This window comes from Rhipicephalus microplus, chromosome 1, assembly GCF_043290135.1.
Source record: "Rhipicephalus microplus isolate Deutch F79 chromosome 1, USDA_Rmic, whole genome shotgun sequence".
In the NCBI taxonomy this organism is placed as follows: domain Eukaryota; kingdom Metazoa; phylum Arthropoda; class Arachnida; order Ixodida; family Ixodidae; genus Rhipicephalus; species Rhipicephalus microplus.
In genome coordinates, this window is record NC_134700.1 from 6959709 (window position 1) to 6972142 (window position 12434).

Sequence of the window (12434 nt, forward strand, 5' to 3'; positions counted from 1 at the left end):
GTGGCTAAGGTACTCGGCTGCTGACCCGCAGGGCGCGGGTTCGAATCCCGGCTGCGGCGGCTGCATTTCCGATGGAGGCGGAAATGTTGTAGGCCCGTGTGCTCAGATTTGAGTGCACGTTAAAGAACCCCAGGTGGTCTAAATTTCCGGAGCCCTCCACTACGGCGTCTCTCATAATCATATAGTGGTTTTGGGACGTTAAAACCCCACATATCATATTAATAGTGCTGCACAGGGATGGATAGGGGGAGAGAAACGAATATAAAAGTGAAAAAGGGAGGACGGGAGAGGACATAGTTCGGCTCTGCCCGGTCAAGGAAAGCAGTCAGGCACGTTAATAGACAAAGGAGGGATGTAAACAGACATCGCGTGACGGGCTCATGGTTGCATGAAGAGTTGGGCGTCACTGAAAGGTTCAACTTAGCACTTTCACTTGGGAATGGCTAGGATTGTGCAATTCCTCCCGAAGAGCAATCAACTTTCCAAGAATAGCATCTGTGGGAGAATTCATGTTTGCCAGGCTGATGCAGCGGTTTGAGCACAAGAACAGTTTGGAGGTGGCGAAGCGCAAGCAGCAATTGTACACCAAGGATTCGGCACCTTTCCGAGCCTAATGCACACATTACCAGTGAGTCGAAGATGCGGTGTTATAGGCAGAGCAGTGCGACAGAAAAGCATTTTCTGGGACTGATGCCCGCTTTCGGCGGGAGTCGCTTGAGTAGCTTCGGCTGCGACATCTGCCATTACCTGTGGCTACAAGTTGCAGCTTCGCTGGTTAAACATCTGTCTGGAAGGCTTGGATGGGGATTTTTTTAGATGCCAAGCGGCTCTTTGACTAGCCTGTGTAACGCTGTCTGTCCATGTTTCCATGCCGATGCGCCGCACTGCATTCCCCCGCCGCAGTTGTTGGAACGATGCCAAGTAAGTCAATTTGCAGCTGCACGTTGACATCACTCTCTCCCTCGCCCGCAGTAGCTGCCGGCTCCTTCCAACACACCTAGGGGGTGTTGCTTCTCCGCCCGCGCGGAACACACTTTTATCTTGCTTCAGCTTCTCCACCGCCCGCAATGCTCTACCACACGTCAAATGGAAACACTCTTTTGGCTCATTTATATGCGATGAAACTTACGAAACCCGACTTGCCTCCTGTGTCTTTGCGTTTCAAAAAAGCGTTTACTCGAGTAAAGGCTACATTGAGTTTCGCTTAAAACCCTTCTTCTAGCACCTACGTCGACAGCCATTTAGCCAGGGCGTGCGCACCGCTGCTGCTTCGCATCCCATCATGGTTCCCTCCGGGGAGATGGTCTATAATTTCTTTCTTTAATGTTTTTCTGCAATGGTGTGCTGGCTGGTTTCTGTTTCGTCCTTCGGGTCCTTTCCACTTCTCACACCCTCAAAACTGATGTATAGCTGTTTCAGCATTTCTCTTAGAGTACATTTTGTTATTCTCTCGTTTATTGTTGCCTGGGGTGCCTGTTTCTGTGCTAAATGACGCAAACAGGGTCGCTGTAGTTGTGCTTCTGTTTTTGTAACTGTCTCGCTTGCAGCAGGCCAAGGGATTATTAAAGACTTCTGATTTGCTTTTGCTTTCAGGACGCGCCCAGAACCTTACACAGTTTCCTTAGGCTATGGTTTTCAAGCTGGTTTTCTTGCTGGAAGTTAGTCTTATGATGATTCTGTAAAATTGGGTCTGTTTCAGTAAATGTCAGCCCATCGTACAAACAGTTACAAGTGAAAACCCAAGCGCTTGTGGTGTACACTTTCTTGTCCTTGTCTTTCTTAGTGCTACATTTACGCCATTATAAAAACTCAGATGTTGATGTGCAGGCGACCTTTCAAAGGGAGTGTTGCGAAACTAATGCCAACTTGATCAAGTGTGACCTTTCTTCTTTCGTGTTTCCAGTCATGCAATTTTCATATGTCATTTATCCAATGGATAATTTATCAACAGTCACATAAGCTTTTTGAAGCATTCTTTTTGCTTTACTCATCAGTTAACCATGTTTCTGTAGCAACACACATAATGTTTTCTCACTTTATGGGGACCATAAAAAAATAGTTTTTTTTTTTAAATACATTTTGGAAGGATTGTAATCAAGAATAAAAAAAGAAATTGACACTAGCAGACCACATGCTGTGAAAAAATTCAACCTCTAAAGATTTAATGATGCTACGATTATGTTGTTTCACTTTGGTGTATAGTCATCAAAGCATAGAAGTCCCCCCAAAAAATTTAATTGTTATCATTTCTCCAACACTTTTAGGGTTTAAATGGAAGCTGGCACAAACTTACGTTGATATATTCTGTGACTCTGCACCAGTGAAATAAGACAATCAGTGCTCGCAGTTATTGTATCTCGCGTGTTTTCTACAGAGCATCCTTGTGTGTACCCTTGAGTGCACTCACTCTTGATCTGACTGAGGCGACATTTCACCGAGAGGTTGCGTGATACAGCTCGAGTTTAAAGTTAAATTTTACCCATAAACTGGGTGTATCCCATTTTTAGAAGAAATTCCTAAAAGGTTGGTCTCAAAATTTCTTCAGCTGCATATATGAGTGATCAATTGATCCTGAAAATGTTTTATTTCCACTTTCATTGCTCTGAAATGTTCTCTTTGCAGTCTTCCAGTGGCCATGGCCAGCTTGCATGTGGATGTTTCCTGGTGCACCAAGGACACAAAGGACACTAACAGGTCAGTTGGGCCGCCCCGCCGCGGTGGTCTAGTGGCTAAGGTACTCGGCTGCTGACCCGCAGGTCGCGGGTTCGAATCCCGGCTGCGGCGGCTGCATTTCTGATGGAGGCGGAAATGTTGTAGGCTTGTGTGCTCAGATTTGGGTGCACGTTAAAGAACCCCAGGTGGTTGAAATTTCCGGAGCCCTCCACTACGGCGTCTCTCATAATCATATGGTGGTTTTGGGACGTTAAACCCCACATATCAATCAATCAGGTCAGTTGGTGGCCAGCAGAGGTGCTGGGAAATGCACAGTGCAGCTAGTAAGTGCACCTGTTGGCAGCTGCACAATGTGATGAAATCTGAACCGTTCGCTCTGTTGCTGGTGTTGACAAGCATACTATATCCAGGAAGAACTGGGGTGGGGAACAGTGATACATGCTTGCATGTAAAACTAAAGGTGTGTCTCGTAATCATTTTAATCCACAAGGGTGGGGGGAAAGATGGAAGCCTAAAAAGATTGAACGTGAGGTGTGGCTGGAGTCAACATTTTCAAGTAGTAGTCTTCTTCAAGGCTATCTGTGTGTGTATACTTTGTACATGCTCTCATAACCTAGATAGAAGGAGAGAGGACAAGTGCAAAAACTCGGCGGAGGGGGGAGAGATAAGCGGGCATGCTGAATTGAGTGTGAGTGGAAGGTGTTGCTACAGATGACTTTAGGTCAGGTCGTCTCAGGCATGGCCGCTGTGTTTTGTGTGGCCTGTTGCATCGCATTGCCATCAATGGGCAAGAGCGTCTCATCTGAGTTGACAGTTGCGGCCGCTTCGCAGCGACACTTCATCTTACATTGTGGTCGCCTCAAGATATATGCATGTTCGCATGCTTTTTTGTGTGATTTCTCGTGCTTTTTTTTCTGTCCATGATTATGGGGGGGGGAAGGGGTAGCCTGCACAATGTTTCTTGTGCTTGAGTACGGTTTTTCAGTGCGTGCATGTGTTACAGACAGTTTTTCTTTCAGTGGTGTGATGCCACCAAGCGGTTGTGTGCTGCTTAGCAGCTCGAACGTGAAAAGAGGCGCTAATGTAAAGTACCATATACCGTATATACTCTCATAATGAACATGTGCAATGCCGTGTTGATAGAAGGAAGCATTCCAACATTAAACATTACAACTGTTTATTAACGTGGTAGCAGCAGCGGGACGAGCATGCCGACGCTGCGCTTGTACGGTTAGAGTAATAATAGCGAGCTTGGTAGCTTGGGTTTTATAGCTACCAGTGGTGACGTAATCCTCCGGTGAAACTGCGGTGGCGCTCTGCTTTATCGGAAATGTGTCGCAGCAGCTGGTTTTGTCACGCCGAACTAACGAGTGACGAGACGGAGGCCGCGCAAGTTTGTGCGCAGTGGTCGCCACAAATCCACTTTTCTTCCCAAAAGAGCAAAGCAAACTGGGGGATGCATTTTTATACGGGGCAAATTTTATGCCAATATTTTCAAGATGAGCAAAAAGTGCAGTAATGCAAAAATAAGTTAGGGCACTTAGCCTTTTGCAACTGACGTACACGTACACTGTTTGGAGACAACTTCTTTCTTGTATTTCACTCATCTTTCGTGGTTGATGGTGCTATCTTCTGCAAGCTGTTCCCACCGCTTGCACACTCCATAAAAGCGTGTGCAGCTTTCTTTTCTCGCAATCATTTAACTGCAACAGTGGTATCTGCTGGGATCTTGAGAGGCTCCCAGAAGGGGGCACTATGATGCTACAATTCACTTTGCCAACTCTGTGGCAACCTTGCGTGACGACCACGCCGCCACCACTTACATTACAGCAAGTAACCAAGATTGCAGTAACCTACCATCGAAACATCAAAACAAACCGTCGATAACAAGATTAATGGCAAAATATGACGGCCACCTTTCTGTCCACATGAGAAGTGTCTGTAGAAGGCGTAGCCTAGTTTTTGTATTCTTTGAAGCACGTGCGGATAGTAAGCATGAAAAGCTAATTGCACCCAAAGCGAAAATCAGGGATGCTACGATATTGCAGAAATTTTTTTCTGAAGGGCAAGCAATTTCTTCTGGTTTTGCAGAAACCTGCGACGTGATGGGGACGAATGGGGGTGTGGTTTCAAATAAGAAAAAAAAAAGAAGAGAAGAGTGAGCCCTGCACCTGTCTGCAGCTTAGTGCGACGCCTCAGCAGTAGCTCACGAAAGTATTCAATAATGAGGGACTAAATGGGAGAGAGAGAGAAGTTAAGAAAAAAGAAAGTAAAAGATTGGGACATTGTCGGTGTCCAAGGTACGAGGCACCGATCGGCGAAAGCTACACCAGGAGTTCGCATATGGCTGTCCAATTGGCAAAAGCTACACCAGGAGTCAGCATACGGTGGGCCGATCGGCAAAAGCTATGCTGGTGCCTAGGAGATTGTGGCTGACACTACCGTTCAACACGAAATCCACCAAAGCAGTTCGTGGCGAATGGCCCTTCGCGACAGCCATGGTGATAGCAAATCCTGTCGTCGTCGCTCGAAAATTGCATGCATGTGGTTGGGCCTTAGAGTTTTGTACTTGCTGGAAGTGATCGTGGGTTGGTGCGGGCAGTTTCGGGACCTTCACTAACTATGTGCTTGTCAGCTGCGATATCTCTATATTCCAGAGGCATATACAGAGGGGAGGGTTAGCTGGCATGAGCACTCCCTCCTCTCTGTTCAGTGTTCGTCGTACACCTATCACCATTCAGTACAAATGAGGGGTACCAGTGTGATCAGACGTTAACTGTATTGTCACTGGGCCGTGGCGCTGATGCTGATGAAGGCAGAGACGGCTTGTTCAAAATTAAACTTTATTTGGTGGAACTTGTGGCCGGTAAACCAAAAGCCAGATTATAGAAGTACACACTGGCACTGATAGTGGTTAACAGAGTGTGCATCGTCGATCAACTGACAAGCGGCGAAGCTTGTCATTTATACATGTGCTGTCGAATATTCCAGCTTTATCAGTGGTCGTCGCGCGTGCTCTGAAATAATCTAGAGTGTTTGCGTCTTTTTTTTTTATTAAATGTATGTAAGGAGAAATTCGTGCCAATTGCGTCTTGTGCACAATCATAACAGAATGATCAACAATAATCGCAGCCCCGCCGCGGTGGTCTAGTGGCTAATGTACTCGGCTGCTGACCCGCAGGTCGCGGGTTCGAATCCCGGCTGCGGCGGCTGCATTTCCGATGGAGCATTTCCGCTGAAGCACCGGCCATCGAGAAGTATGCAGCAGCCGGCAGCCAAGCAGGAACTCTTTTATTAGATGCAATGCCGCGCATAAATACACAGGGTAGTGCCCCCTAAGGGCGAAAATACTTTGCATGAAACAAAAACTAGCTAACACGCCACATCATCCCCCCTAGAATGAAAAGGACATGTGGCTATAAGATCCTTATACAATGATTAATGCAGACAAACATCATTATTTTGTATTATTATTAGGATTATTAATGTCACATAAGTAACTTGTATAACCTTGTACAATTTTTTTATTTTTTAGAAGCAGTGGTATTACACATAAAACTTGTACAACCTTAAACTACTGTATTCATAACCTTAAAATCTCCCCCTGCTTTTGTTGTAATGTAACCAATTGAAGAAGAGAGAAGCGGCATGAGAAGGGAAAAAACAAACAAACATAGCTATGTACACAGCGCACCATGGCTGAAAGCACCTATACAAACAAAATACAATAAAAAATCACAGCATACCAGTGTACCAAGTGGTAGATTTAACCGTTATACAATACAGTAAATAAATGCACAGCATACACAAAACAATGCACACGTATGGTATAGACTCCAACATACGAGTAAGAAGAAGAATTTAGGACACGCCCCGTCACGGTGGTCTAGTGGCTAAAGTACTCTGCTGCTGACCCGCAGGTCGCGGGATTGAATCCCGGCTGCGGCGGCTGCATTTCCAATAGAGGTGGAAATGCTGTGGGACCGTGTGCTCAGGTTTGGGTGCACTTAAGAACCCCAGGTGGTCGAAATTTTCGGAGCCCTCCACTATGGCGTCTCTCATAATCATAAGGTGGTTTTGAGACGTTAAATCCCACATATCAAATATCAATCAAGAATTTTGGACATGAAGTCCTTAAAACTGGACGGTGTCTTACGTGAACGTTTAGAACGCCAAAGCTCATTGAGCTCTGAAGTGCTCTCTTGCGGAGCAGCAAGTTCTGTATGTGAGGATGAGCCTACTGGCTTGCTTACGTGCTGCTCAGGCACAGCTGAGAGTATAGAGAAATAACTGGAGTCCAACGACTCGCTTAAGCGTCCCTCATTGGTAGCTGGGGACGAGAACCCTGGTGCGAAAAGTGGGAAGCTGGAGGTTCGGAAGCATGTCCATTAGTGTTAGGAAGGATACTGGCTTGGGAACTGGGCTTGTCAGCAAAGTATTGATATGAAGCCTGAGAAAAGTCAGAGTCCGAGAAGTTCGAGGACGGTAAAAATTTATGGTGGCTGGGCACCACAGCCGGACCTGAAACCGGTTCCTGAATACCATTTCCCCCAGGGAAGGATGGTGATGCTGCAGGAATAGGAATAGAAACCAATCGTGGAACCGAGGCAGAGTATTGTGACTGGTTCTGCAAAGGTATTGAAGAGTGCAAGCGGGAAGGTGGTTCCTGTCCGGAATGCACGATTACAAGTTTAGAAGCATTCCAAACTGATCCATCACTGAGCCTTGATGCCTGGGATCCCACCGCAGACATAACGGTAAACTGACCTCTATACTTGTGTTTTTTTCCCAGGAACATGTACTTTGGTTCTTTGGCCAACCTGAATGACTGAAAGTTTGGCTCCTCGCTTTTGATCGACATAATTCTTCATGTACTTCCACCTATGAAAAACTCGCATCCTTATGGTATTGTCTGAAAAATGGCTGAAAAGTAGAAGGCAACGCTAGATCAGTTATGTTAATCACTGTGCGAGGTTGACGCTTGCAAAGCAACATTGTGGGAGACGATCCCATAGTTGCCTGAGAAGAAAAGCGGTAAGTACCCAAGTACTCTGTAATTGCCTTTTTTAGAGGACGTTGTTCCATTTGGGCTAGTTGAATGCACTCTTTCAGGACCCTGTTGAACCGCTCAACCTGCTTATTGGCTTGAGGATAGTAGTTGGAAAAACAAAGGTGTTCGATACCTCGTTCGAAAGAAAAGTTTCAAAATAATGAGACTTGAATTGGGGATCATTGTCTGACTAAGCATGCTGGAAAACCTTCACGGCAGAAGACGGAAGTCAAGAAGGTGATGACTGCATCAGACGTAACGTCTCAAAAGAAACAAACCTCGTGCCATTTGGAGTAATAATTAAAGTGACTGCAAAGCGACAATCTGAGAGAACATTTGAAAGAGGACCAATAATATCCGTGCCTAACTTTTCCCACGGTTTCTCAGGAAAAGAAACTGGTTGTAGGGGTGCAAAGACAGGTTTCGCCAATATGTCGGTAGCCTGACAGATTTTACAATTTCGAACCGCTCTTTCCACTTGTTTGTCAAGACACGGCCACCAATACCTGTCACGAAGCAGCTGCTTTGTACGGATTATCCCTGGATGATTTTCATGGGCTAACTGAATTAATTGCCCCCTGCAAGTTTCTGGAACAGTAACACGTTCCCCGCGGAAAATGAGCCTATCGGCATAAGACAGTTCGTCTTTCACTGCAAAGTAAAGTACAAGTACTGAAGTCATATGCTTCTTTGGAGGCCTACCCTCAGCAATGTATTGAATAAGCTCCTGGAAGATACTATCATTAGCAGTAGCTGCCTGTAGCTCATCCTTATTTAAGCTTGCAGCAACCAAAGAAATTATCTCTGCTTCCGGTGCCTGTGCTGGTGGAAGCTAGACTGGCAGCCGGATAATGCGTCCGCTATGACATTATCAGCACCTTTGCAATATTGTACAGAAAGGTTATATAATATAACAGCCGTGCGCACCATGGAGAAATTCACAAAAGGTGTCACCCCACCGCGCCAGCAGACAGCGAAGTAGTTGAAGCCTGGTGGTCAGCCCGTAATGTAAAATGCTGACCCCAAAGATACACATGCCATTTTTCTACCGCGAACAAACAAGCAAAAGCTTCTCGTTCCCCTGCTGAATACTGGCATTCTGCCGGGGACAATGTTCTAGATGCAAAAGCAACAGTTAGCAGCTGATCTTTTCTCTGTTGTTGAAGCATTGCTCCGATGCCGACATCGGATGAATCGATGGTAACCACCACTGGAAGATTGTTATAAAAAATATTTATGACCGGGCGGTCAGCAAGTAGTTCTTTAACCTGTTTGGGACTAGCATTGGCCTCAGCGGACCATTTAAAACTCTGACCTTGACGGAGCATGCGGCGCAGAGGCTGAACAACACCAGCATAATGTGGTAGAAACTTTACATAATATCCAACTAACCCTAAGAAGGATTGAAGTGTTTAACGTCAATAGGAACAGGGGCATCATAGAATGACAGCGACCTTAGACTCAACCGGCGATAAACTGCGAGCACTTATGCTATGACCCAAGAATGCAATTTCAGGAGCAGCAAATACATGCTTGTTATTAAGCTTCATGCTGCAGGTACCTATTTTAGACAAAACACTTTCCAAGTGCACATCATGCTCTTCCTGATTACGGCCCCAAACTAACATGTTGTCTAAGTAACAGACATCACCTGGGCACCCCTTGAGTACATTGCTCATAATTTTTTGGAAAATAGCTGGCGCAGATGCCAGCCCGAAGTACACTCTGCGAAATCTGTAAAGCCCTTGATGCATTACAAAAGTAGTAAGATCACGACTCTCCTCTGCTAACTCAACCTGGCGGTATGCGGATGCAAGATCAAGTTTAGATAAAATTTGAGCACCTGTTAACTTGAGCACCTGTTAAGAGTTCCTTGATGTTAGGTAGAGGGCACTCGTCCACCACAATGGCCTTGCTCGGCTAACGAAGATCGATGCATAGTCGGATGGAATTGTCCTTCTTGCGGACTATGACCAAGGGAGACACCCAGTCCGAAGCATCCACCCTCTCAATGATGCCAGTCAACTCTAATCGTTGCAGCTCGTCGGCAACTTATTGCCTCAGCAAGAAGGGAAGACCACGCAGTTTGGCTGCCACTTGCCGTACACCAGATCACTGTTGACACAGTGAATGTAATTCCGGACGGTGCTGATGTACGACGAAAACAGGTGGTGATACTCCGATGGCGCACTCGCCTGAACCGCCGAGGAGTCGACGAGAGAACAAATGAGGGTCTCACCTCTGATGATTATTATCAGAGCTCGAATGGCATGTAATCTCAGGAGCGAGGTGCCCTTTTTTGTCACGTAGAAGGGAATCGTGGCACAGTTGTATGAGACTGTTGCCTTGAAATAGCCATGATTATTTATGGCTTGCTCTGAGGGATTCTGTAAAACGAGGTGCGAAGGTAGCAACTTGATATGCGAAAAGTTCATTTTATAATCTTGGACATTGAGTAAAGACACAGCTGCCTCAGTGTTGATAAGCATGTTGAAAGTGGATCTATTGATTCGTACAGGAAGATGAAGAAGTCCAATAGTGGTGACCATATCGTTCACTTGCAGGACAGTAACTGTATTGGCCACCATCGATGTGCCTTGATGACCGGTTGACTCCGTAGTAGTGCGGCAGACCCGGGCGAAGTGTTTACGACGCCTGCCCCGCGGACACATCCGGCTCCTGGCAGGACAAGCAGCGGAGTTGGCCCAATGCCACGTCAAGCCGCAGCGGTAACAGGCAGCTGCCGGAGCCGGCGGCGAAGTTGGAGAGGAGGTGTCCGTAGCAGCGGGGGTGCGAGGCGGTGCACGCAGGAGAAGTCCCACCGGCGTCATCTTGCGGCGAAGCTTGGGGAGAGTGGCCACCACTTGGCCTGGCATCTTCAATAATTCTGCGAGCTCAGCCGCCATCTAGAATCGTAGGGGACGACACGGCGTCGACTTGTGCTCTAGATAACTGTAGCATTGCGAGGTCGACTTGCTCCTCCTCTCTCGCTACATCGAGCGCCTTCTGTAGTGAGAAGTCCTTCCCCATCTTAAAAAAAATTCTTTGGAGTTGCGGCCACGCGATGCCAGAGACGATCTGGTCGAAAGCGAGGATATCGCTCGCCGCGCCGAATTCACAAAGCTTGGCTACTCGGCATACTTCTTGAATAAATTCACCGCCGACTGGTCTGGTCCCTGACGCAGGGCTTTGAAGTGGGCGCGCAGACACGCCGTATCTGCTTGAGGGTCAAAGAGTTCATTAGGCAGCGCAAGAGCTGCATGGTACGCATTCAGCATCGTTTCCTGAGTTGGCCGGTTAGCTCCCTGCTGCTGCTCATCTTCGGCAACACGCCGGCAGGTGTTGAATCCCTCGACGCCTAAGGCTTTCAGGAGTAGTGCTTTCTTGTACCGTGGTGTGGCGTCTCTGGCAGCGGTGTCGATGTAGACCTGTAACGCAGAATGCCACTGTCTCCATGGAAAACGTGGCACGCCGGGGCACGGAAGAAACAGACGTGGAGAGATAGCCGCGTTCATGACTGACGAAGAGAGCGTCGAAAAGGCAGTTCAGGAGAGACGTGCACGTCGGTAGGCTTTGTGACTTAAGGCACGAAAAGTGGAGAAAAGTAGAAATCGAAGCTGGAACTACATTTTTCGTGGAATAGCTTGCACGGGTGCTGAGTCGACAGCATGAGTAAGAAGGCTGGATGCTCACCTTATCGCACGATGCTCGTGGATTGAAGATTCTCGTCGCCAAGATGTAGTATAGCGCATCAGACGCGACGCAGGGAAAACACAGGGCGCGGTGCCGAAGCACCGGCCATCAAGAAGTATGCAGCAGCCGGTAGCCAAGCAGGAACTCCTTTATTAAATACAATGCCGTGCATATATACACAGGGTAGCACCCCCTAAGGGCGAAAATACTTTATAAGACAGATGCTTGGGCTAGTTGGTGATTGGAAATCAACATATTTGCACAGCGCAAGATTACGAGTAGTTACAACGTAACTACAGAAGAAGAGACAAGGACAGAAAGAGCGCTGACTTCAATTGAAATTTCATTAGCGAGAACGCTGGTAATATATAGTCGTGACAGAACATCACCGCGCAATCGCGCAACCTATTGCAACACAGCAAGACAATCATCATCTCATTATATGGTTACAACGCCACAGCTCAGCACAAATTCACGATCTATTGTGTCAAAGCCAGAAACTCGATTTCTTTTTTAGTCAGAGCAAGCGAAGGCATGCTGATACATCGATCACCCAGCATTTTCATTTCATTGGCCTCCATATTCTCTCGTGTTATCTGGTGACTGTGTTTGGCTACAACAGTGCACTTTTCGAATTCCGGTCTGCAACCACAATCCCTACAATGGATGCCCAAATGACCTTGCACAGCTGAGTATACATTGTATAATGAAGGAATGATGACAACAAAAGGGAACAACAAGCGTCATCGCAAAGTAAGGCACCACGAGATCGGCGCTCGAGCTCCTCCATCTTCCTCGTCCTGTCGCTATCTCGAATCTTCCACCTGCCCGTTTGGTTCGCCCAATAAACCTCTTTACATTTGGTGGATCGTGCTGGGTAACCACATCGCCTACAACCTAGAACTCCGATCCCGCACCCTGCCGTCGACCATGCAAGTTGACGCTGCCCAACAAATAATATCTCTCGCGGCCGCTAGTTTCCCCGGCCCGGTTCATCAGCGAGACCCCCCGATCTTTG

General features: G+C 47.0%; 1 protein-coding gene across 6 annotated transcripts in view; it reads left to right on the forward strand.

Annotated features, from left to right (window-relative positions):
* mio (GATOR complex protein mio) overlaps window positions 1-12434 on the forward strand; it is a 768187-nt gene that overhangs the window by 22381 nt on the left and 733372 nt on the right. For all 6 annotated transcript variants that reach the window (XM_075896295.1, XM_075895366.1, XM_075865082.1 and 3 more), the window contains exon 2: window positions 2623-2694. In XM_075896295.1, coding sequence (XP_075752410.1) covers window positions 2649-2694 — 46 coding nt within the window. In that variant the 5' untranslated portion in view covers window positions 2623-2648. The remainder of the gene's footprint in view (window positions 1-2622; window positions 2695-12434) is intronic.